The sequence below is a fragment of the Zonotrichia albicollis genome, chromosome 3 (genome assembly GCF_047830755.1).
Source record: "Zonotrichia albicollis isolate bZonAlb1 chromosome 3, bZonAlb1.hap1, whole genome shotgun sequence".
Lineage (NCBI taxonomy): Eukaryota > Metazoa > Chordata > Aves > Passeriformes > Passerellidae > Zonotrichia > Zonotrichia albicollis.
Genome location: NC_133821.1, coordinates 115899470 through 115920516, shown reverse-complemented (window position 1 = coordinate 115920516; position 21047 = coordinate 115899470). Strand labels below are relative to the sequence as shown.

Genomic DNA, 21047 nt, shown 5'->3' with positions numbered 1-21047 from the left:
GTATCAAAGGACGAGAAGAGGCTTCAGTTCTTCTTTCGGTCTTTATGTTTATTAATTGTTTATCTAAAAGATTTTCTCTCGGCCCGACAGAGCTCTGCTCAGCAGCCAGCCATGAGCACACTGTGCTGCCCTCCGGGCGGTCACCTATCTTTATACCCATTGTTACGTGTACAATATTTATCATTTTTCCCCAATCCTTTTTATTTTTATTGTCCGGTGCACTTTTAGTAATGACCAATCCCAAAGTGCCACCATCACCACAGAAGATGGAGGAGAAGAAGAAGAAGAAGAAGGACAGGACACGCCCCAATTCCTCCATCTTACTTCTCTAAACCCCCCTGTACAGAAATCCTAAACCCTGTGTTTCACCCTCTAATTAACCAATCCCTTCACCATTCACCCCGGTGAAATTCTCCTATCCTCATACAGGTGTCGTCTCTCGTGTAGGATCAAAGTCCAGCCACCAGACACTTCTGGAACATTCCAGGACTCCCGAGCCCCCTAAGGGTGGTCTCGGTGACTCGGCACCTCAGTCCTGAGGTGCTGAGATCCCACAAATCCCCTTGTCCCCTGTGCTAGGTTTGGGAAAGGGTGCACAAGGTTACACCTGTGTGTGCTCACCTCAGACTGCAGCAAGAGTCACAGCTGCCTTTTGGTGGCATTACTGGAAATTCAGGAACCTACCCATTGCAATCCTAAGTAACTTGCTCTAGAGGACCCTGCTTGGGCAGGGAGGTTGGGTTAGGTGACCTCCAATGGTCTCTTCCAACCCCTTGTGGTTCTGTGGAATCTCATTTTAGATTAAGTAGTTCAAGACTGTAATTAAAGATCTAAAGGGTAACCTGCCTGGAAGGCCAGGTGTAGTTTGGCCAGTCAGCTACACAGTGTGAACAGAGATGTGTTAATAGTGAACACTGTTCATTCATTTGGAGTTGCAAACTCCTGAAGATCCAAACTGTTAATTAGGAGCCTTCTGGCTGTAGTAAGAAGAATCTGTCTTTAAGGATCACCTGAAGGATCTGTCCATGTACTCATAAGCTTATTTTTTCTTATTTCTATGTAATCTACACCTAAAAAATGTGATATTTAGAGTACATTTAGCTGCTGTGAATAGTAAAAAAGAATTCAACAGTGCTTGAATAGTAGTGATTGATATTACTGAGTGGCTGTCTCAGAACTGATGCAATATCACTCCTGTGCAGTTGCCAAGAAGATCACCAGTGTAAATGGGAGTGTAGTCAGAAACTGATGTTTTTCCTCTTCTGGCTTCTGGGGGTGATGTGGATGCTGCTGGTGGTCTAAAAGGACTGTTCATGCACATTTGAGATTTCTCCTTGATTGAGAAAAGGGTGGGATAACAAAGGAGGTTAAGTACTTGGAAAATCTTTTTTCTCTCTCTTCCATGTCATTGGGAATGTCATGAATGAGTAGTGGTACAGAAGTACTGGTGTAGTCTGTCAGGAAAGGGCTGCTAGCATGGATGAGACTACTGGCAAATCTGTATTTTAGTCAAGCTTTACTCCATAGAATCAAACTGCAACCCAGGTCAAAGTGCAGCCTTGCAGAGAAATTGCCTACTGCACCAGGAGCTTCCTAAAGCCCCATGAGATTCTGCAGGGGTTGTATCTATTTGTGTCCCAGCAAAGTGTCTGATGTTGACATTGTCTTGTTAAGAATCTCCCAAGATAATTTAAAATTCTTCACTGTTTCTTTCACAGGGCTCCTCGATTCAAGGGGTTCCAGCAGCAGGACAGCCAGGAGCTTCTGCACTATCTGTTGGATGCAATCAGGATCGAGGAGACAAAAGTAATGCCTTTGTGTGCCTTTTAAAAGTGAACTGCTAGTCATTGCTTCAATGTTCTTCATGTTCCCAATGTTTTAAAGATGTACTTCCTGAAGCAGGAGTGTCTATTTTCATTATCTTGAGAAAATATTTTTTTTTAAGATATTTAATTATGTTCATGTTGATTTGTTAAAATAGTTGATTGGAATCAAAGTTTCAGTTAGTAGGAGGAACATGGTAAGTAGAACATGATAACTTTAGAAATCCAAGTTGTTTGCCTTTTAAAAAATGAAAAAAAGGATGTCTGAGACATGAAGAAAGTAAAGGTAGGACCTCTGCATTGGCTGACAAAGTGAATTTTTAAAGCTTTGGATCAAAAATTAGCAGTTCTTAGCTAAGGGCCTGCCCATAATTTTAACCAAAAATTTTCACTGAAAATTGTGGGGGGAGAGGGGAAAATCTTGCAAAGTTTCTTTTATCTTTTGAAAGTGTGAAGAACTCCTTGCTTTATCAATAAGGTGCTGCTTTTCATTGCTTAAAATCTACATCCAAGTATGTGAAGTATAGAAGCAGTTTGTTATGTTGAAAATGTCCCTGTGTAGTTTTTTTGTTTGTTTATTTATTTTCCTTAATTATTTGTGCTTCCTGCATTGTTCATGCAAGAAAGGGAGTGTTTGGTTGCTATTTTGACCAGATCAGATGTAATCTGTCTGACTTAGTCTTCTTTTCAGATGATGTTTGGTGGTAAATAGCCTTTTCTAGGTCTCCCCTAAAGGAAGGCCTTAAATCTTGTACTGGCCAGAGTACTTCCTCTTCCCTTTCATTTAGTAACCCAATGAATGTTGTGATCCTGAGCTGAATTATCTCACAGATAAGATGTAAAGCTGTGTCTGAGCCTGGTTCCTGACACTACAGTAGAGCTGAACAAATCCCCATCCTGCCAGAATATGAATATTTACTGGTCTTGTCAGCATTCTTGACTATAAACAGAACTGGAGTGCAAGAAGAAACAGTCAAACCTTGACTGTCATGCTTAGAAAATCATGTCTTGAACACGGCACACAGCAGAAGCAGCTGACTTCAATTGGAAAACAGTTGTTACATTTTTTCAGCAGAGAGAAACTTTATTATTTTATTTTTTATTTCATGTAATAAAAGGTGAAAACTATGTTTTCTTGACAAAGGAGGAATCACAGAAAGCAGGATTATTGCAACAACTAAGCTGCTTCTCCAGGAGGTGCTTGTGCTTTCCCCTCAAGTCAGTCTCCTGTCAGCTTCACCAGTGGATGTGCCATCATTGCAATAACCTGCATTAGCATTTGCCTTTTAAATCATTTATTATTGGAGAGCAGTGACAGCTACACTACCTAACTCAAAAGAGTGATGGAAGATGGTAAGAGTTTACAGTGGTTTTTGGGTAGTATTTCTGCCACTCCATCAACAGGCAGAGAGCTGTGGGTGCCACCCTGCCCTGCAATTACATCCCACTGCTGCCCTAATGGTGCATGACTGCAAACACATCTTTATCACCTCGGGGTGCTCTGCCACCGACAGCACTGGTAAAAGCTCTCTCCCTCTCCCTCTCCCTCTCTCTGTTGTTTTTTAATTATCCCATGTTTCAGGTCTGTAGATGGCAGACAACCAGCTGGGCACAGGCAGCAGCCCGGCCATCCCTGCTCCCCTATCCCTGCCAGGATTAGTTGTTTTTAAACTTTTAGCTTTGATGAGAAATACATACAATACATAACATAACACTAGTTATAGGAGCTAACCAAAATCCTGTTATACTTTTGCCTCTTCTGTGTGGTTTTGTGTTTGTGTCCGACACCAGTGCTGAACTTTTTCGTATTCCTGAGGGAAAAAGTTAGGAAGTGTACACAAGTGGATTTTCAGCTAAAAGCTTGGCCATATAACAATAAAGATGACATAGTGTCTGTGTCCCCAGCAATGTGGGCTGGAGATGGTTTCACACCGGGGCCTGAAGTGGCTGAACCCTGCTGCTAATTGATTAATGTCTGCTGCCATTGTCCACAGCACCCTGCCCATTCAAAGACTATGTCTTTCTTTGACCTAAATAAATGGTTCAACGCGCTAATCCCAACAAAAGGGTTGCTTATGGCCCTAAACCCATTTATGGTGCTCAACTTCATGAATTACCTATTGATTAATCCTTTTAGTATATTGTTGGCTTTAAGATGAACAAAGCTGAGCTCGGGGCAGCGGGAGTTAATTCACAAGCCAGGTCACATACTCATAAGGTCGGAGTATGACTTGGTCTGATGGGTGCCTGAACTGGAAACCAAACCTCTGACACTGTCTGTCATCCTCACACTACAGTGATATGTTGCTTGGAAGTGTGCTTTGCTGCCTGGAAACTAGAGCCATCTATTAATCTTTTCCTGTTAGGACAGAGGGTTTGAGTTGCTTGCAGAAGGTTTGGTGTTTGTCTCTTAGAATGGTACTTTACCCTAAGTGTGACTTCAGTATTTAATTATAAATGTCATTTGCACACCAACAAGGGAGACTCATACATGTTGCTAGAGTCTGTGGATCAGAGAGACAGGACATGTGCCAGGAAAAGGGAAAGCCTAGTAGCTGGAGTCAGGGGACCTGATTCATCCTCCTGCTTCCCTCTCTGCAGCATGTCAGAGGTTGGGCTTTTCTACCCGCCCATGCAGTTCTGCTGCCAGGAATACAATGCCTCTTCACTTCCAGGCAGTTGAGAAATAACAGGGAGAAGCACCCCCTGTCTGGAGGGGCAGCTACAACTCATTAATGAATTTGCTTCTTTCTCATCCTTCTTTCAAAACTGTAGTTTTTAGGAGGTTTTTTTTAAACAAAAGTTAGTAACATTTACATGAATTCATAAGAAGTTTTCTTTCTCTTCTAAGGATTTCTTACATACCTCTAGAATTGGCAGTGTTAGAAAATAAACAGAAGTGATAAAAATACTGCCCAAACACAGTCACTGAAGTTTGGCTAATGAAAGGCTCTTAACTGCCTTTCATTAGCCAAACTGTATTTTGTATCCTTGTCAATCAATGTAAGTCCATCTGCAGTGGGAGGGATTGATAGCATTAGTTCACTGAAAATCTCATCGTTTCTTGGTAACCTGTGAGGTGCCCTATGATGGTTCCCTTTTAAGGGAAGGAAATTTTTGGGTGATTATCTACAGAAGTTAAGCTCATCGAGTTTTGACATTGTTGGTGAATAACAACAATAGTTTTACAATATTAAATTACATTTATTTTATGGAAATAAGACAAGATATAGTCTAATCAAATATGACTAGTTTTTAGAATGTTTACACTTAAAATACCTTGTTTTATTTTTACTTCTAGCGTATACAAACTGGTATCTTAAAGGCATTCAATAACCCAACTACTAAGACAGCAGATGAAGAAACTAGAAGAAAAGTCAAAGGTATGCAACGCTTTATTGAAAACTTCTGAAACTGCACTAGTCTTTAAATACCATTTTTTTTCTGAACTGCCTGTTGGGAGCAGGAGATCTGAAGTGCTGTGATGGCCAGGCTTTATTTGTTCTGTGTTACTCTAGTGCCGCCTAGTGCGTACCTAAAGTGCAGAGAGCTTAGTGTGTGCTGGCTTGCATCTGTGTATCCAGGAGAAAGGCTCCCCAGTGTTAAGCCAACTCTTAATAATAAGTAGTATTTAATTTTGTTTTCTAAAATAGCCTGCTCTATATTTGTTACATAGTCATAATTACGTTATACTCAGAGAGGCCACTTTCCATAAATTAAACTGATTCCTCTCAGTTGACTGGTACTGTGAGCACTCTAAATACAATTACAAAGTCAAGATAGGCAGCTGTTTCTAAAGAAGGGGGTTTTTTTTCAAAAGAAGAGGTTTTTGTGGTTTTTTTCATGTTTGTTTATTCAGTAGTTCTAATTTGGGGGATTTTATTTTAATTAAAGTCCTAATGATTAAGATCTTTTGTAAGTTATCCTTCCCAAATCTGCAAAAGTTAAGGCATAAAGATGTATTAGAAAAGGCTTTTGTTATGTTTTAGAGCTTTATAGTTGCAAAAACCATTTTGAAAGGGTGAGAATCTCTCTGCTTACCCCAGTGTCTATATCAAAGCAAGGCAATATTATTTACTCAAAAGAAAACTGAGATATAAAAAGCTTTTTCTTAAGAGACACAATATTATTACTCTGTTACAGAAGGTGGGGAAGGGAAGGATTAAAGGGAACCTTCTCACTAAAATATTTTTAAATGTTGAGATAACACAGTATATGATGTATTGGTTACTGTATTGTGTTCAAAACATTTTGAATATGTTTAAAATTGTGCTTTCATAATATATCTTGGGAAGAATTTTGTTGTACTTATAGTGTGGCATTGGATGTGTTATTTTTCACATTTAAAAAAAGCAATGTTTTTTCAGCATATGGAAGAGAGGGTGTGAAGATGAACTTCATAGATAGGATCTTTGTTGGTGAATTGACTAGCACTGTCATGTGTGAGGAATGTGAAAATGTAGGTATTCTGGAATTTGGTTTGATGTGGAATAGATCACATACTGGTTTGATTACATTGTCTTGAAAGTATAAAATTGTGCTGCCAATTTTATACTTGTTTGTTTGTTTGTAAAAACAAGACTTTATTGAAAGTTTCTCATTTGAAATTATTTATTCCTTCTTTAAAGCATTATCCTCCCTGACGTAAGAAGAGGGATCCTTTGAATTCAAAAAGGATTCAAGTACTGGGCTTGATTTTACATCTGACTTAAGGCTGGAGGTTCCAAATTCTATAATCATGTGTGTTACACACCAGTATTATTTGATATTTTTGAAACACCTATTTTAAAACATAAATCCTCCTACCTGCTCTTCTGGGATACACCTGATAATTGGAAATTACTTACATTGAATTAGAATGAGTGGGAAAATGCTAAAATTACTTCTTTTTCTTTGAAGTATTTTTTATAATTAACATAATAACCCTAATGAACAGTATATTCCTTTCATAACTAATATTACTGACATTCCATCATAAATGCTTTCCATGATCCTTATAATTTTCTTTTAAGTTTGACAGAGAAAAATCTTAATTGCATGACTTTTTAAATTGAATGTTATATTTGTGTTTGGTTTAAAACATTCTATTTCATATTATAGAGATTAAGTAAATTAATGAATCTGAAAAATTAAGCACAGTCCTGCAGTGCCAGGTAAACTTCCCTGTGTGTGATGTGCAGATTACTCTTCAATGTGCTACTAGTACCAATGAAGAACTTTGACCATATAAAAAATAGAGGTTGTATGTATATTGCATGTCTCATCTATTTTTGCTGGCTTCTTATATTCTGTCTGCACAGGACTTGAGAATATGCTAGCTGTAGCCCTTTGAGGAAGAGTTTAGCATTCATTTTTCTTTGCCTGCACTGGCAAGATATTTTTGATATGTGTTTGTTCATGCAAAGCGACACTTTAGAGGAGCCCCTGTTTGAACATCGCTCACCAGGCAGGCAGGCAGGCAGGCACCAGAGCTGCCTGCTTTTGATCCCATTTATTGCTTTACTGGAACCTAAACATTCCTCAGTCCCTGGCACAACAGGTAAATTAAGCTTGCAGTCCATACCAAGTGTCACAGGTGGAAGATGGGGTCACAAATACAAGAGAAGGGACATGGTGACAGTAATTGATGGCATGGCTGTGACTTAAATGTACAACATGATTTTTACTTCCTTTTTTAAGGTTTTGTTTTTCACAGTCTTTTCAGAGGTAAGATAAGTCAGTTTTGGAAGGAATTCGAGAACAGCAAGGGAGAGAGCCTGAGGAACTTAGTGATAAAGGCAGATGGAAAGTGCTGGAAGAGATTGTCTTTAGGTATGCTTTGTAAGATGTTTCCAGCTCATATATGGCAAAATGAAACCTCAGTACAAAAAAAGAGGTTGGTTTTTTTTCAAGTCCCTTTTCCTCTGTAATTGGATTTATTTTACCAATTAGTACATGGTGTCAAAAAATTTAACAAAGCTTTTGACTGTAACCAATAAGGCTGACTTAATCTTGACTGAGAGCATGAGGTTAGAACCTGTCACTTAACTGTCATTAACCAGTCCTTGCTGCATAACAGCTCGAACACCTGTGCAGAAGTGTCCAGAATCAGGAGACACTAGAAGGTAGCTTTCTGCAAAAGGGTACCACAGGGGCCCACTTGAAATTCCATCTGGAGCTCAGAGAAAGTGAGCACCACACTGCTTCAAGTCAGTTCATGCCCAGACTGATGGCCTTGCCCTTTACCTTCCATGCTGAAGTTTTGTGTGGTGTTAGAAAGAAATTTAGACTTAACTTAATAATTTTCTTTTAAGTTAATGGGAAGTTCTTCATTGTAGTTTCATACATCTTGTAAGTAATTAGCTTGTTGTATAGTTTTTGATAACAAATTGATTAAATAAAGGGAGCTATGTGCTAAACCCATATAGTCTTCTTTGTGTTTAAGTGCATTTTCTCTTTTTCTTCAAGATTTCAACAGTAAAAGAACCTTTCATTGATCTTTCACTTCCTATAATAGAGGAGAGGGTAAGAAACAGAATATGTATTAAAGTACCTGTTGCTTCCAGTGGATTGTTTTTAATAGCCTTATGAAGATACTTATCTGTATACACATAGTTTTGATTTAAGCCTAAAAATGTAACCTTGTCCATAAAGACATGTACTGTTATCCATCTATTCATTATATGATTTTCTTTTTATATATATATGCATACAATGTCATAAGTTCATATATCTTTAAATTAGTCCAAACTTGCATCAAATGCCTATAGTAACCCACAGAATATATAGATCTAAGATTAGCTTAATTTAATAGTATGTACTTATATAAATAGAATGATTATAAGCCTTTTTTTTCTTTTTGGAGGTCCAGAGAGTCAGATTCTAACCTATTGGTTTGTGTCTAGAGAACCTGAGTCCCTTGGGCTGATGTTTACCTACAGAATGAGACACTTTAAAAATGGATATTTGAATTTATTTATTCTGGAGTTCTCAGCATTTTATGGATCACCTCCATTAGCTGCAGAGGAACTGTGTTCCTTTGAAGGCATAAGCTATGTTTTCAGGATTTGTGCTTTTCATTTGAGAGTAGTGGGTGTGGGTTGAGAGTGGTTCTTCCTCCATCCTGTGTATATTCATCTACATTTAAGGGAGAGTAATTAATGTAACATTTATTTCTGTACAAAATGTATTTTTCTCCAGACACCAGTTTCTTTCATAACCAATTCTTCATCACATCCTGTACAGCTATGGATGTGCTTACACAATAGTAGAATGGATTATTTTGTGTTATATTACATACAGAAATTCTGTATCAGTCCTATTTCTTGTAGCTTTCAGTTGAACCTTCAGAGACACTGACAGTGAGTTCATGATTAAAAAAAAAATTAGAAAGTAGCCCTATATCACAATTCAGGGGGCCATTTAATTGGTTTTATGTAGGTCACTCTTGGAAAAAATCCACGTGCATTCATCTTTTCTGTAGGTTGCAAAGGAATACAAAATGGACGTGTTGCCTTTCCTAATTTCCTGTCTAATTTCTTAGGTTGCAAAACCTGTGCCCTTGGGAAGAACAGGTAAAAGTAAAAGTGTGCAGGAGGCAGATCTTGGTCAGTATAATTGTTCTTCTATCAGTACTCTGAATAATCAACCCAAAATTGTCAAGAAACACACTTTAACAAAAGATAAGGTAAGAACTTAACTACTCACACTTACCAGTCATCCTGAGTTAACTCAGGTTTCTAGGGTGACTGGGAACTTCTAAGGAATTTTCATACATGTCAGTGGGATTTTCTAGTATGCATATAGCTGACATGGACTTGTTTTAAAATATTTAGGTCATCATTAGAAGCATGAAAAATGACAGTCATTGGTAACCATTTAGCTTTCAGTTACAGGGTTTTGTTTATAAGGAAAAAGAATCTGCAGGCTAGTTTCAGTTCATGTTGCTTTTGGGACTGTTGCAAGGTCTGTGCTCTGTTGAGTACCATAAAAACCCTCCTGCATCAAGTCCTAACACATTAAACACATGTGAAGAAAAAATACAGTGTATAAAATACAACATATAAAACACAAAATGTAAAAGAATGATAGGAGAAGAGAATGAGAGAGAAGTAGAAAAAGGACATGAGGTAGAAACAAAGGGAAGGATGGAAAGAAGTAGTGCAGAAACTGATTGTTATAGAAGAAAAGGCCTAAAACTCAAACCATTGAGATTAATGGAAGGATTCCCATTGGTACCACTGGAATTTTGATCCAATTCAAATAAAGGGAAAAAAAAGGGGAAGGAAAGTTGTTAGTTTCCTTTGGGAAGTAGCCAAACAAAAGAAGGCAAGAAAAGAGTCATGAACATGTGCAAATCACCTAAAATTATAGCAGCTTTGTGGGTTTGGTTTTCTAAATCTATAGGAGTAGTTTTCTGTGGAAGCAATCTTTTACTTCTTCTTGCAATCTTGATTGAAAAAAAAGTCAACTTCAGATGATATTGAAATCAGCAAACATCCTCCTAGGGATGCCTTAGTTAATTCTATGACAAATGCCCATAAGGCAAGTTGAATTTTTTCTGGAGCTGCTCGTCAACTAAGGCCTCTCATGGGAGGTCAGGGGAGTAACTTAAACTTGAGGACCTTTTAGAAGCTTAAATTGGATTAAGTGAATACCACTTCAGATGTGCTATCTGCAGCTGTCACAAAGTGAAATGAATTCGTTGTGAGAAGTATTGATCTCACAGTAAGTATAAGCTGACTTAGCTGACTGGGATGTAGGTTTCTAATCCTAAGTTAGTGTAAAAGCTTCTTAAGGAAATCAGCTATCTTAGGCATGAGAGATGGAGAATATAGAACAATATAAACCCCCAATAATTTGCTTTGCATTTGTCATGTTGTGAAAGATTGGTTTGCTTACAATTCTGCTTCCTGTTTCTCCCCTCTATTACTGAAATAATAATGCCATCATTTACAGAATCAATTGAACCATGAGAGACGGCTTGCCAGAAAAGCTTCCTCAAAGGAAGAAGAAAGAAGTCCTGTTATCATGCAGGAAAAAGCCAAAAAGCTGGAGCTGGAGGGTGGCTCTGGTGTGCTGTTCTCCAAGGAGCCCTGTGCAGAGGCGGCTGTCAATGGGAGCCAGACGGAGGGCAGTGAGAAGGAAGCCAGCCGCTCCGAGAGCAGCTTTGATGCCGACAGTGAGGCCTCAGAAAGCGAAAGTGCTTCCAAGCAAGCAGCTCTGAGCCCCCCCAGCAGCGTGTCTGGTGGGCATGGGAACCCCTTAAACCCTAAAACGCCACACAGGCCGAGCGACAGCCCCGAAGAGATGATTTCCAGTTCCATATCCAAGCTTAGCTTCTGCGATCCTGTCAATGAAGAGAAAAAATCAAGTTGTGGAGATCCAGCATTGGGTTTATCAAATAATTCCATGTTCTCAGTAGGCAAATCCTCTCTTTCCCAAAACCCTCAAAATGCTTTCCAGACACTTTCCCAAAGCTACATAACTAGCTCAAAGGAATGTTCTGTTCAGTCCTGCCTTTACCAGTTCACCTCTGTAGAGCTCTTGATGGGGAACAACAAGCTTTTATGTGAGAGCTGCACAGAAAGGAAACAGAAGTATCAGAAGAAAACCAACTCCACAGGTAAAGTGCTTGTACCTCTGGATGATTTCCAGCATTGCCTCCCAAAGCCTGTGTGCTGGCTGCTCTTCCATTGCTCCAGCATGGGCCTCCCCGCTGTTAAATAGAAAATAGAAAATGTCTCTCCAAACAAAAATTGTAACAACTTAAAACTTCACCAGGCAATGGCAACAGGACTAATTTTTATGTTAGAACATAATGGTAGAGGTAACATAGAATTAATTTTTCAGCTTTATTCTATCCAAGATAAAGAATTTATAGATTACTGTAAACCAAGTATATGCATTGCTCAATGCTAATCTTTGCTGCTGTTTCTGTTCCTTACAATCCTCAAAGCTTTGAAATACATGCTGTAAGATTCGGCTCCTGTAGCTTACATACTCAGGAAAGTAATGTAATTATGTATGAAAAAGAGGCAAAAAAAGAGAGTTGCAATGAAGAGAGAAATAAAATTCCAAAAATTTGTAAGAATGGAGATGAGAGAGAAGCACCTTCTTATGACAATGTTTTCCTCGATGCTTGTATAGCCCAAGCAGACCATTAGAGTTCCCTGAATAAGAAAAACAACTTAAATTTAATGAAAACTTAACACTTTAGAAGGACTGGAGGATTGGGGCTTTCTTTATATATAGAATTTCAGAAGAATAAAAAAATTAAGCTCTTCTGATAATTTGTCAATACAATAAAGAGAGTTCATATAATAACAAAAAATTGCCTGTTTGCTGTGCATTTATAGATACCTGGAGAGATAAAATTTAAGCATGAGTAAATTCAGAAAAATTATTTGTATTTTATAGCCATACCTTTAATCATCATTGGACTATAAGTGCCATATAAATAACACTTTGGTTCCATGGGCACCATGGAAAAGCAAAATCAATTCACAACTACTCATTATTTATTTTTTTCCTTCTAAAACAAAAGACATAAGAGGTCACCCAATCAACCATTAAATGCTCCATTATACCTCATATGAACTATTTCCTTTTGAACATATGTAAAAGCAGTATATTAATTTTTTCAGCAAAACCAAATTCTAGTGGTATGTTCTCTTTTACTGTGGAGCTTTTCTGTGGAGTTTTCACTGTGCTACTTTTGGGAAGCACCCTGTGTTCTGTGCCTTCTGCACCATAGGGGGTTGGGAGGCCACATATCCCAGTCCTGAGTGCTGAATCCAGCAGGTTCTGAAGCTTCCTGAAGCAGACAGCCCTCCTCAGACCTTTCTCTTAAAAAGTGTAAAGTATGTAGTCATGCAGAAAGAGCTGAAGAATGGAAAACTCAACTCTTAGTGATTAGGGCATTAAAACAGATAAAGAGACTTGTGCCTTCCAGTTTTTATGCAGGGATCATCCATTTATTTTAGGTTTTAACAGGAAAGTTGGCTGCTATAGTAACAGAAGATGTAGTTATCTCATCTTCTTCAGTGTGCAAGCTGACCTAGATAGTGGACAGGCTTCCAGCTTCTGATCTGATTTGCACAAGAATGACTAAAATAATGCTCAGATTTCACAGATTATGTTTATTAATAACTAGAAAAATGAGAAAATATTTTTGTTACTCCACCAAATTTTCCTTGTGTTTTATTTAACAAGTACAAAACCATCACAGCATAGGTCTGTTCTGTCAGATGTTTAGAAAGTACTTTAAAAATTCCGTATGACTGCCTTCACTTTACATATTATTTTGATATTCATAAATACAGAAAAGAAGGTGGAAGGTGTCTACACAAATGCTCGGAAACAGCTGCTGATTTCTTCAGTTCCTGCTATTCTTATTCTCCACCTGAAAAGATTCCACCAGGTAAGGAGCCAGACCCCTCTTGTATATTCCTCTGCCCCACTGGTGGATAACTGGTGGTTCTTCAAGTGTCATTGTGGATCCCAATACTGCCTTTTTAGATGGAGACCTGGTAGAAGCACTGTTTGAAACATGCTATGTTTGTTGTGATTATTCTAACACCTTCAGACTACATTTAGCCATCCTGATGTATCCAGGGAAACCCCTTGTGTGTCCATCATGTTACATGTAGCACTGTATTGGAAACATAACAAAGAAGGTTTAAATCAGTTAAAATCTTACTCTTGTATTTGGTTAATTTTAACAGTATAATGATACACCTTAGCTTAAAAAAGCTACCTTGTAAAATACTCATTTTACAGTTTTTCTTGCCTTTTTTTTTTCTTTTGAAGGCTGGTTTGAGTCTACGGAAAGTAAACAGGCACGTGGATTTCCCATTGATTTTAGACTTGGCACCATTCTGTGCTGCATCTTGCAAGGTACAATTTCAAGTCTTTATTTTTGTTGTACTTCAGCAGTTGGTGTCCTGACCAAAGTTAAATTGGATTGATGATGATTATGATAATGATGATTTTTAATTAAATTGTACAGTGAATTTTTCAAATAGTGGCTTGATATCAGAACTGTAACTGTGTACAATCCCATTCATATCAAGAATATCATAGATGTTAGCTGATGTTAGTTAAGCTGTGGTGCCCTGGTGGTGTTGGTGTACATAACAGCATTAAGGACAAGTATTACCATCTCTATGGTAACTAAATTAGTAAGACTACTGAGTTGTAATAGAGGTATTTTGCTTTTGGAAATGCTGTGGCTGGCTGTTTGCCTCTTTTGGAATCATACTGCTGCCAGCTACTTAACATGCCTGTAAAATTTACTGTGAAATAATTGAAATTGACCTTTGTTTTGTGTTTCTGGGAATGCAGAACGTTATGGACGGTGCAAGAGTGCTGTACAGTCTGTATGGAATAGTGGAGCACAGTGGCTCAATGAGAGGGGGTCATTATGCAGCGTATGTGAAAGTCAGGACATCCTCCAAGAAACTGCTGGAGCACATTTCTGCCACTAAATCTGTTCTGGGTACGTACAAACAGAGCTTCCTTTCCTTTACTGTAAACCAAAAGTAACTGTCTACAGGGATTTATAGCAAATAGTTTTTTAGCTGAGAATAATTGTGGTTTTTAGACAAGTTGTAGAACCCTGTCCCAGGGTGTGCTCCAGGCCAGGCTGGATGGAGCTCTGAGCAGCCTGGGCTAAGGGAGGTGTCCCTGCCCATGGCACTGCTGTTAGAACTAGATGGTCTTTGAAGTTTCTTTCAACCCAAACCAACCTGTGATTCTATTAATTATTCTTTTTTGTTGTTGCATATCCTACTTCTGCTATTAGTGCCATATAGAACTGAGGGAATAATGGAATTTTGATTCAGCTGTTAAACAGATAATTGAGGGAAAACTTTCCTCTCTTTCCTACTCAAAATAATACATCCTGTTGAATAGTTGTGCCTGGTAAAATTTAATTATCTGGCATATTTGGTATCTGAAAATGCTTTAGTACACCAATCAAATCCATTACATTAAATTAAATTACATTTTCTGAATATTTGAGGATTTTTTGTATCTTAGATATTTTAGGATGGGAATTTTTTAATACTTAAAAATCTGGAATACTCTGGTTTAATGTGAACAGCAATAATCTTTTTCATGGAAGATACAAGATTTGGTGTAGGGTTTCTGTTGGCATTTTGAGAACAGCACACTAGTTCTTTTTTATTAATACTTGATGGATATGCAGAACAGATGATTGGGGATACAAGCATCATAAAGTCACCCTAGGACAAGAGTGAAATAAGTTTCCAGGACAGAATCTGTTAGTGAAGAATTTGCAGCAGCAGCAATATGTTAAGCTGTCAAAATTAGGTAAATATATTTACTGTTTCCCTTCTTGGGGGAAGGTGAGAACCAAGCATTGTCCTTTCTATGCTGTGTAGTATCACTTTGCATTTGAAGCTCATTTTTCAAAAAGACAATATTTTACATTATTCATGAAATCAAAGTTTCCTTCAGTCTTATGTTTATCTTGCAATGATTATTAGAACAGATTAGATCTTTTCATGTTCTTAATTTCACACCGGTCAGCTTTTAAAGTAAGACCTTTTTTCTATGTCAGAACTGGTTGTGTGCTAGTATAACTTCCTGTTGGAACTCAGCAAACTGCACTGGAAATATCTTAGGCTTTCTTAAAAAATATGAAACCATGGCAGCATTCATTCCTAGGCATTGTCTTCCACCAATTTCTCTTACAGTGCTCTTTGATATGTAAGTTTCAAACTGAGTAGCAGACTGTATCTGAGTAATGAATTACTCTGGTACATGAGAAGCTTCTCTTGCTTTTTGAAATAGATGCTGTATTTGCTTGATGATGTTGTGAAAGACAAGAAAAAAATTTCTTTTGCTTCTGCATTTCAGGTTTGAAAGAAGCCATGGGAGCATCAGGAGGACAGTGGGTGTACGTTAGTGATGCCCATGTTCAGATGGTTCCAGAATCAAGAGTACTAAATGCACAAGCATATCTACTTTTTTATGAAAGATTATTACTATAATTCTTAACAGTTTAATTTCAAAGAAGATAGTGTTATTTAGTTTATCTTATTTAAAGCTGCAGTGGTAAGAGTACCTGTAAATATTGTGCCTTTATCTTGTAGAGAATTTATCATATTTTGACTCTGAAGTTCAGTTAAACTATTATAAATATCTGAATGATTCTCTTAAAGTATGCACTTTGCCAAACATGTAAAATTCCTGGGTTCATTAAAATGCTGTACCATTAGAATGTAAGATGGTGTCCTATCCTGCTGAGGTCTAGGGAGAGTTTGTTTTTGATTATAATAAAGATAAGCTTTCGCCCATAGTTCTAGAACAGTTGAGAATAGAAATACTGATAGAGCTAAGTGCCTGGATTTGCTGGTGTACAGTAACAATGCAAAGTGTTCAACTTCTCCTGATCCAGTCCAGACCCTTCCTATCACTGGGCTGGGTGTCAGCTGTTAAGATTTCTGCAAACAAGAGCCTGTCAAATTGTGTCACTTCCATGTGTAGTAATTGGAAGGCAGAGTCCTCCAGAATGGCGTGACAGCAGCTGTCTCTGGGCAGTGCTGCAGTGCACTTTGTGATAAGAGCTGGGAAGAGATTGGGAGAACAGGGCTTCTGAATAGTGACAGTGAATCCTCAGATACCCAGTACCCTTCCAGTTGTCTCCAACTGGCACTGGTATAGCAATGTACTCCTGTTTCAATAGAAATATGTACTTGGTGTGCATAACTATCCTCTGAGATATATGCACACACCATAAATCCATCAATAGATATTGTAATTTTACCTTCTAGGGAAGAGAATTGCAAATAATTTCTGTATTTAGTAATTTTTCAACTTCACAATTATGACAATGTACAGCATATAAGCTTGTGTATGTACAGAGTTTAAGCGTAATTCAGTAAATTCTGTAACTTTTGGCTCCAAACATGAACTTGTTTATCTGTTCCTGAATACTTTTCTCACAGGAGTAATAAACTATAAATTATTTTTGCACTGTGTGTGTGAGTTGGACAGTAAATGATGACTTTTACCCACTGATACATGTCTGGACTTCCTTTTGTCAGCAGTGGGGGACAGCAGGAGTGCTAGTGGCAGAACTGGTTTCTGTAGACTGAGTGACTGCCTTGTTTTGAGGTGTTACTTCCTTTGGTGATTTCTCATTTCCATCCCAGAGAGTAACAGATACATTCTAAGGTCAAGGCCTGATGACTGCTTGAAGTTATGCGGTAATTAAATTATTTAATAAGCAGTTACTTAAATACAAATTACTTCTGTAACAGTTCCATCCTGTATGATTTGCTCTTTGGTAGAGAAAAAATGTTAATATATGCTTACTGTTGTCATTTAAGGTAATGTTTTTTAAATGAAAAGACATGCTGTCCCTATTACTGTCTGTACCACATGTTGTCACACCTACCTGCCTGACTCTCCTGTTCTCTACTTCTGTTTCAGAGCTTCATCCACTTGCATTCCCTCTTTTGCATAGGAAAATGGCACAACCTGCTAGAATTGCATTTGCTCAAACTGCTGAGGTGTATCTAACAGCCACATGACTTGCACATTCTTGTGCAGCCACTAGGGATTGTTGGGCCATAAAACTGATAGTCACAATGGAGAGAACCTCTGAGGTGATCTTTTTAACTGTTTAACTAATTTAATCTTTAAACTCCTTTTTAACTGGAGTTTACAAGCTGTTTGCTGAAATTTTCCCAAGTGGACGTAACTGCCTAGAATGTCATAAAAGATGTTGGCAGGAAACATTTATTTACAGATATTTTATAGAACATGGAGAGAAAGTGCCATGAAAAAGAGTCAATGCCTTTATTCAGGATAACCATCACTGTTGCTCCTGGATGAGGTGTGCTGAGCTGAAATAAAAAGCTATGTTGGCAGGAACTCTGTAAGCCTTGAGTCAGGAACAGGTATGAAAATATGATAGAAGGAAGCATTCTCTAAAAATGAAGGCAATAGGTGAAGTTATGCTTTCAGAATGAACAAACTGATGACCATTGCAAGATTTCACACAAAATTTTAGATGCAAGTCACAGTGTCCTTTACACAGACCAAAGTTATTTTGTGTAAAGTTTGGCTCTAAAGAAACTACATAAATGTGTATACTGAAGACTTCTTATAATTATCAGGAATTGGGAAAGAAGCTCAAAGCATTCTGGGAAAACAAGAGATATATATCTATACATCTCTCTATAAGAGATATACATCCTATATGTATATCCTCAATGTTAAACATGATTCTAGAGTCAAGGAACTGGCAGTTTCCTGCAACTACCAGATGTGTGAATGCTACTGAAAAGCTGTATGTTTTCAGAATTTTAGTGAAGGGCTTGAAAGTTTAAGACTCTCCTTAAAATGTCTTATGTTACCAACCAAAAATCTCTTCAGGCTGACAGCATGTACTCTTTACAGAGCTTCACCACACTTCTGTGGTCCCCCACCCTGAGAAAGTGCAGTAGCCTGGGTCTTCATGTGGCAGAGCTCCAAAATGGCTTTCCCCTCATCCCACCCTTGTCACAAGGGCACCACGGCTTTCTTCATCAGCTCCATTTGTTTTTTACGTTTTTGGGGTCTCCATAAGCCTCTGTGTCGATGTTTTTGCTTTCATTGATCCTTAAGCATGATGTAGTGGTTCCCAATCTCATCCCTTATTCTGTGAGCTTGCAAGAGCTGCTGCAGCTGCAGTCTGGTCTGTCCCCAGCACCCACTGGCTCTGCCTGCAGGCTGCAATAACAACCTCTGAGCAAAGCTGTGACTCCTGAGCAGCTCTGCTGAGCAGTCACACAACAGTGCCCATAAAACAATTACAAAGGATTTGAATTAAATAGTTCCTCACTCATCTGTAAGTAAACCTCACCTATGGGAAGTACCTGATTTACGTATATGGACAACTGGAACCCCCTACAAGTTTCCCTAGAATAGAGGCCTCAACAAAGACTGCTCTATCAGCTAAGGAGTTAGTACAGATTATAAGAAAGAGCTTTGTTATCTTTGGATTTATACATCATTTACACCAAAAGTGGCAAAAAAGGATGTGGAGATTTACTATATGAACCTGTCTACAATATGTGTACAGACATCATGTTTGCATTAGTCTGTTCTCCTAAGAGATGGCTACAAATGGAGGGGAAGGAAAAACAAACCCTGAACTTTGCTGCCCAAAATATCCATGCTGTAATCGCCTTTGTTTAGAAAATTAAATCCATGCAGTCTGCCAAACCTTCCTCCCTTGCCCATCTGCACCCTCTGTGTGCATCAATGAAGTGCTCTTGCCTGTGCATTTCAAGTGGTAGCAGGTGAGAGTGGTTTATAAATCCATTAAAAGGCTGAAATGTCTTAACTTCACCATTTGCTTCTCTGGACCCTTCTTTTTTATACTAACACAAACTGAATCATAAAGGGACATGAAATTAATGCCTCTACATTCTCAACCCATTATAAAAATCTTACTTGAACATATTTGTAACAAACTAAGAAAGGAGTAATTTCTTTAGCAGAAAATCTAAGATGTATTAAAAAGGAATTGAATTAGATGAGAACAAAGAAAGCATTTAAATACAACTCTTCTGTTAACAATAATTAACAAATTCAATTTTCATGAAAAAGCACACCTCAGCTCTAGCTGTCTGTATTCCAGCTAACAACATCATAACCTAAGTCTACACTAAGGAAGGAAGGAAGATAATGTTTAGATGGGAGTTGTTACAACAACCCTGATTAAACAAAGATTTGATACTCCTTAGTTTTCAATATCTGGACTCTATTTTGCTGTACCCTGTACACATTTATACATTTGTACAAAGATTTGTATATCTATGGGAAAGAAATGCCACTATTCTTTGGTAGAACCATTTCAGTCTAATTATTTTAGAACAGATTATTGTTGCTTCTGTGTCTTTTTACCATGTCTTAGGCTGTTATTTTGCCAGCTGTTCTAGCTGTTGTACCTCTCCTGTTGGTGTATAAACAAATTGCAGAAATGGTGAAAAGTGATTATTCAAAAGGATTCATAATCTAGTTTTTTGTAAATGGATTATAAAATATATTTTCAGATGGATGTCTGTTTGTGCAAGTCAAACACTTTCTATGCACAACATTACATAAGAAATCTAAGTTAATTTTTATGTTATAATAAAACCATTGCAATGCACTGCAGCCACTTCAAAACTACTTTGTGTGTACATTTCACTTATATAAAGTTATAAACACTTCCATCATCACTGATAGCAGTAGAAAATACTCACTTTTAAGTGTCAAGAATGTTTCTTACATCTATTGCAGCTTCCAGCATTTTTCTAGTACAAAATGTAAAGATGCAGAACTGCTTTTAAAAGAAAACAAGAGCATTTATTTTGAATGAGTTTATGACCTCTTAGCAATTGAATTACCTCACTGCTTTGCTAGTTTAGGTTTTTTTGCTTTTGAGCTGTGTAACATAGGAATTGTTTTAATGTATTCTGTAGTGAAACCACCCTGCCAATGGTCACCATTCCCTATTTAGCCATTCCACAAAGCTGAGTTCAGATTCTACTGACATTTATACATGGAGATAATCCCTGGTATGTTCATGTGTGCTTGCACTTACACAAAAGGCAATCCAATAATCAAAAATCTTGTTGCTAAATTCAAAATACTTGTGAGTAATAAATCAAGCATGTTAAAACTTTCATCTAGTTTTCATTCATTTCCTTTTTTCATCTGTCTGAACTAATAGTCTGACTTTACTCTCAAATTTAAATTGATATTTAAATAACAAATAGTATTTTTAGAATTTGACTACAGTGCTGATACATGGTACATTTCATTTGTAGATTTCCAATTCCAGATATTACTAAGTAAGCAGACTGTATTTACAAAACAAACACAATTCTGATCAGTTTTCCAGTCTACCCAAGGTGCTTTAACAATTTCTGAGAGAATAGCTGCATTTGTCATCTATTCATTTTCCCTTTTCATCTGTTATATATTGTTAGAAAAATATGTAAATAAAACATCCAGCCATTTGGAAAGCTGTGTTATTTAAACATAAGCTGTATGTTTTACACCTGAGTTAATGTATTTTGCTTGTGTCTTGTCTCACACCACCACTGCCTGTGGAAGAGCTCCCCAGGGATGAATCCATATCCTTGAACACTTAAGGTGCACCTCTTGTTTCCCCTGCCTTACCCTCTGTGGCAAAGGGCACGGATAAAGTTTGTTCCCTTTAGGAGAACTGAGTTCTGT

The 21047-nt window shown here is 37.7% G+C and overlaps 1 protein-coding gene across 5 annotated transcripts in view; it reads left to right on the top strand.

Moving 5' to 3' along the window:
- Nucleotides 1–20608, top strand: part of USP45 (ubiquitin specific peptidase 45) — a 54384-nt gene extending 33776 nt beyond the window's left edge. Inside the window, exons 9-18 of one of the 5 annotated variants that reach the window (XM_074538554.1) lie at nucleotides 1719–1806; nucleotides 5125–5206; nucleotides 6191–6282; nucleotides 8271–8327; nucleotides 9346–9489; nucleotides 10761–11427; nucleotides 13127–13224; nucleotides 13614–13700; nucleotides 14148–14301; nucleotides 15687–20608. In XM_074538554.1, coding sequence (XP_074394655.1) covers nucleotides 1719–1806; nucleotides 5125–5206; nucleotides 6191–6282; nucleotides 8271–8327; nucleotides 9346–9489; nucleotides 10761–11427; nucleotides 13127–13224; nucleotides 13614–13700; nucleotides 14148–14301; nucleotides 15687–15820 — 1603 coding nt within the window. In that variant the 3' untranslated portion in view covers nucleotides 15821–20608. The other 4 variants (XM_074538555.1, XR_012579787.1, XM_074538557.1 and 1 more) reach the window with 4 other exon arrangements.
- The last annotated feature ends 439 nt before the right edge of the window (nucleotides 20609–21047 follow it).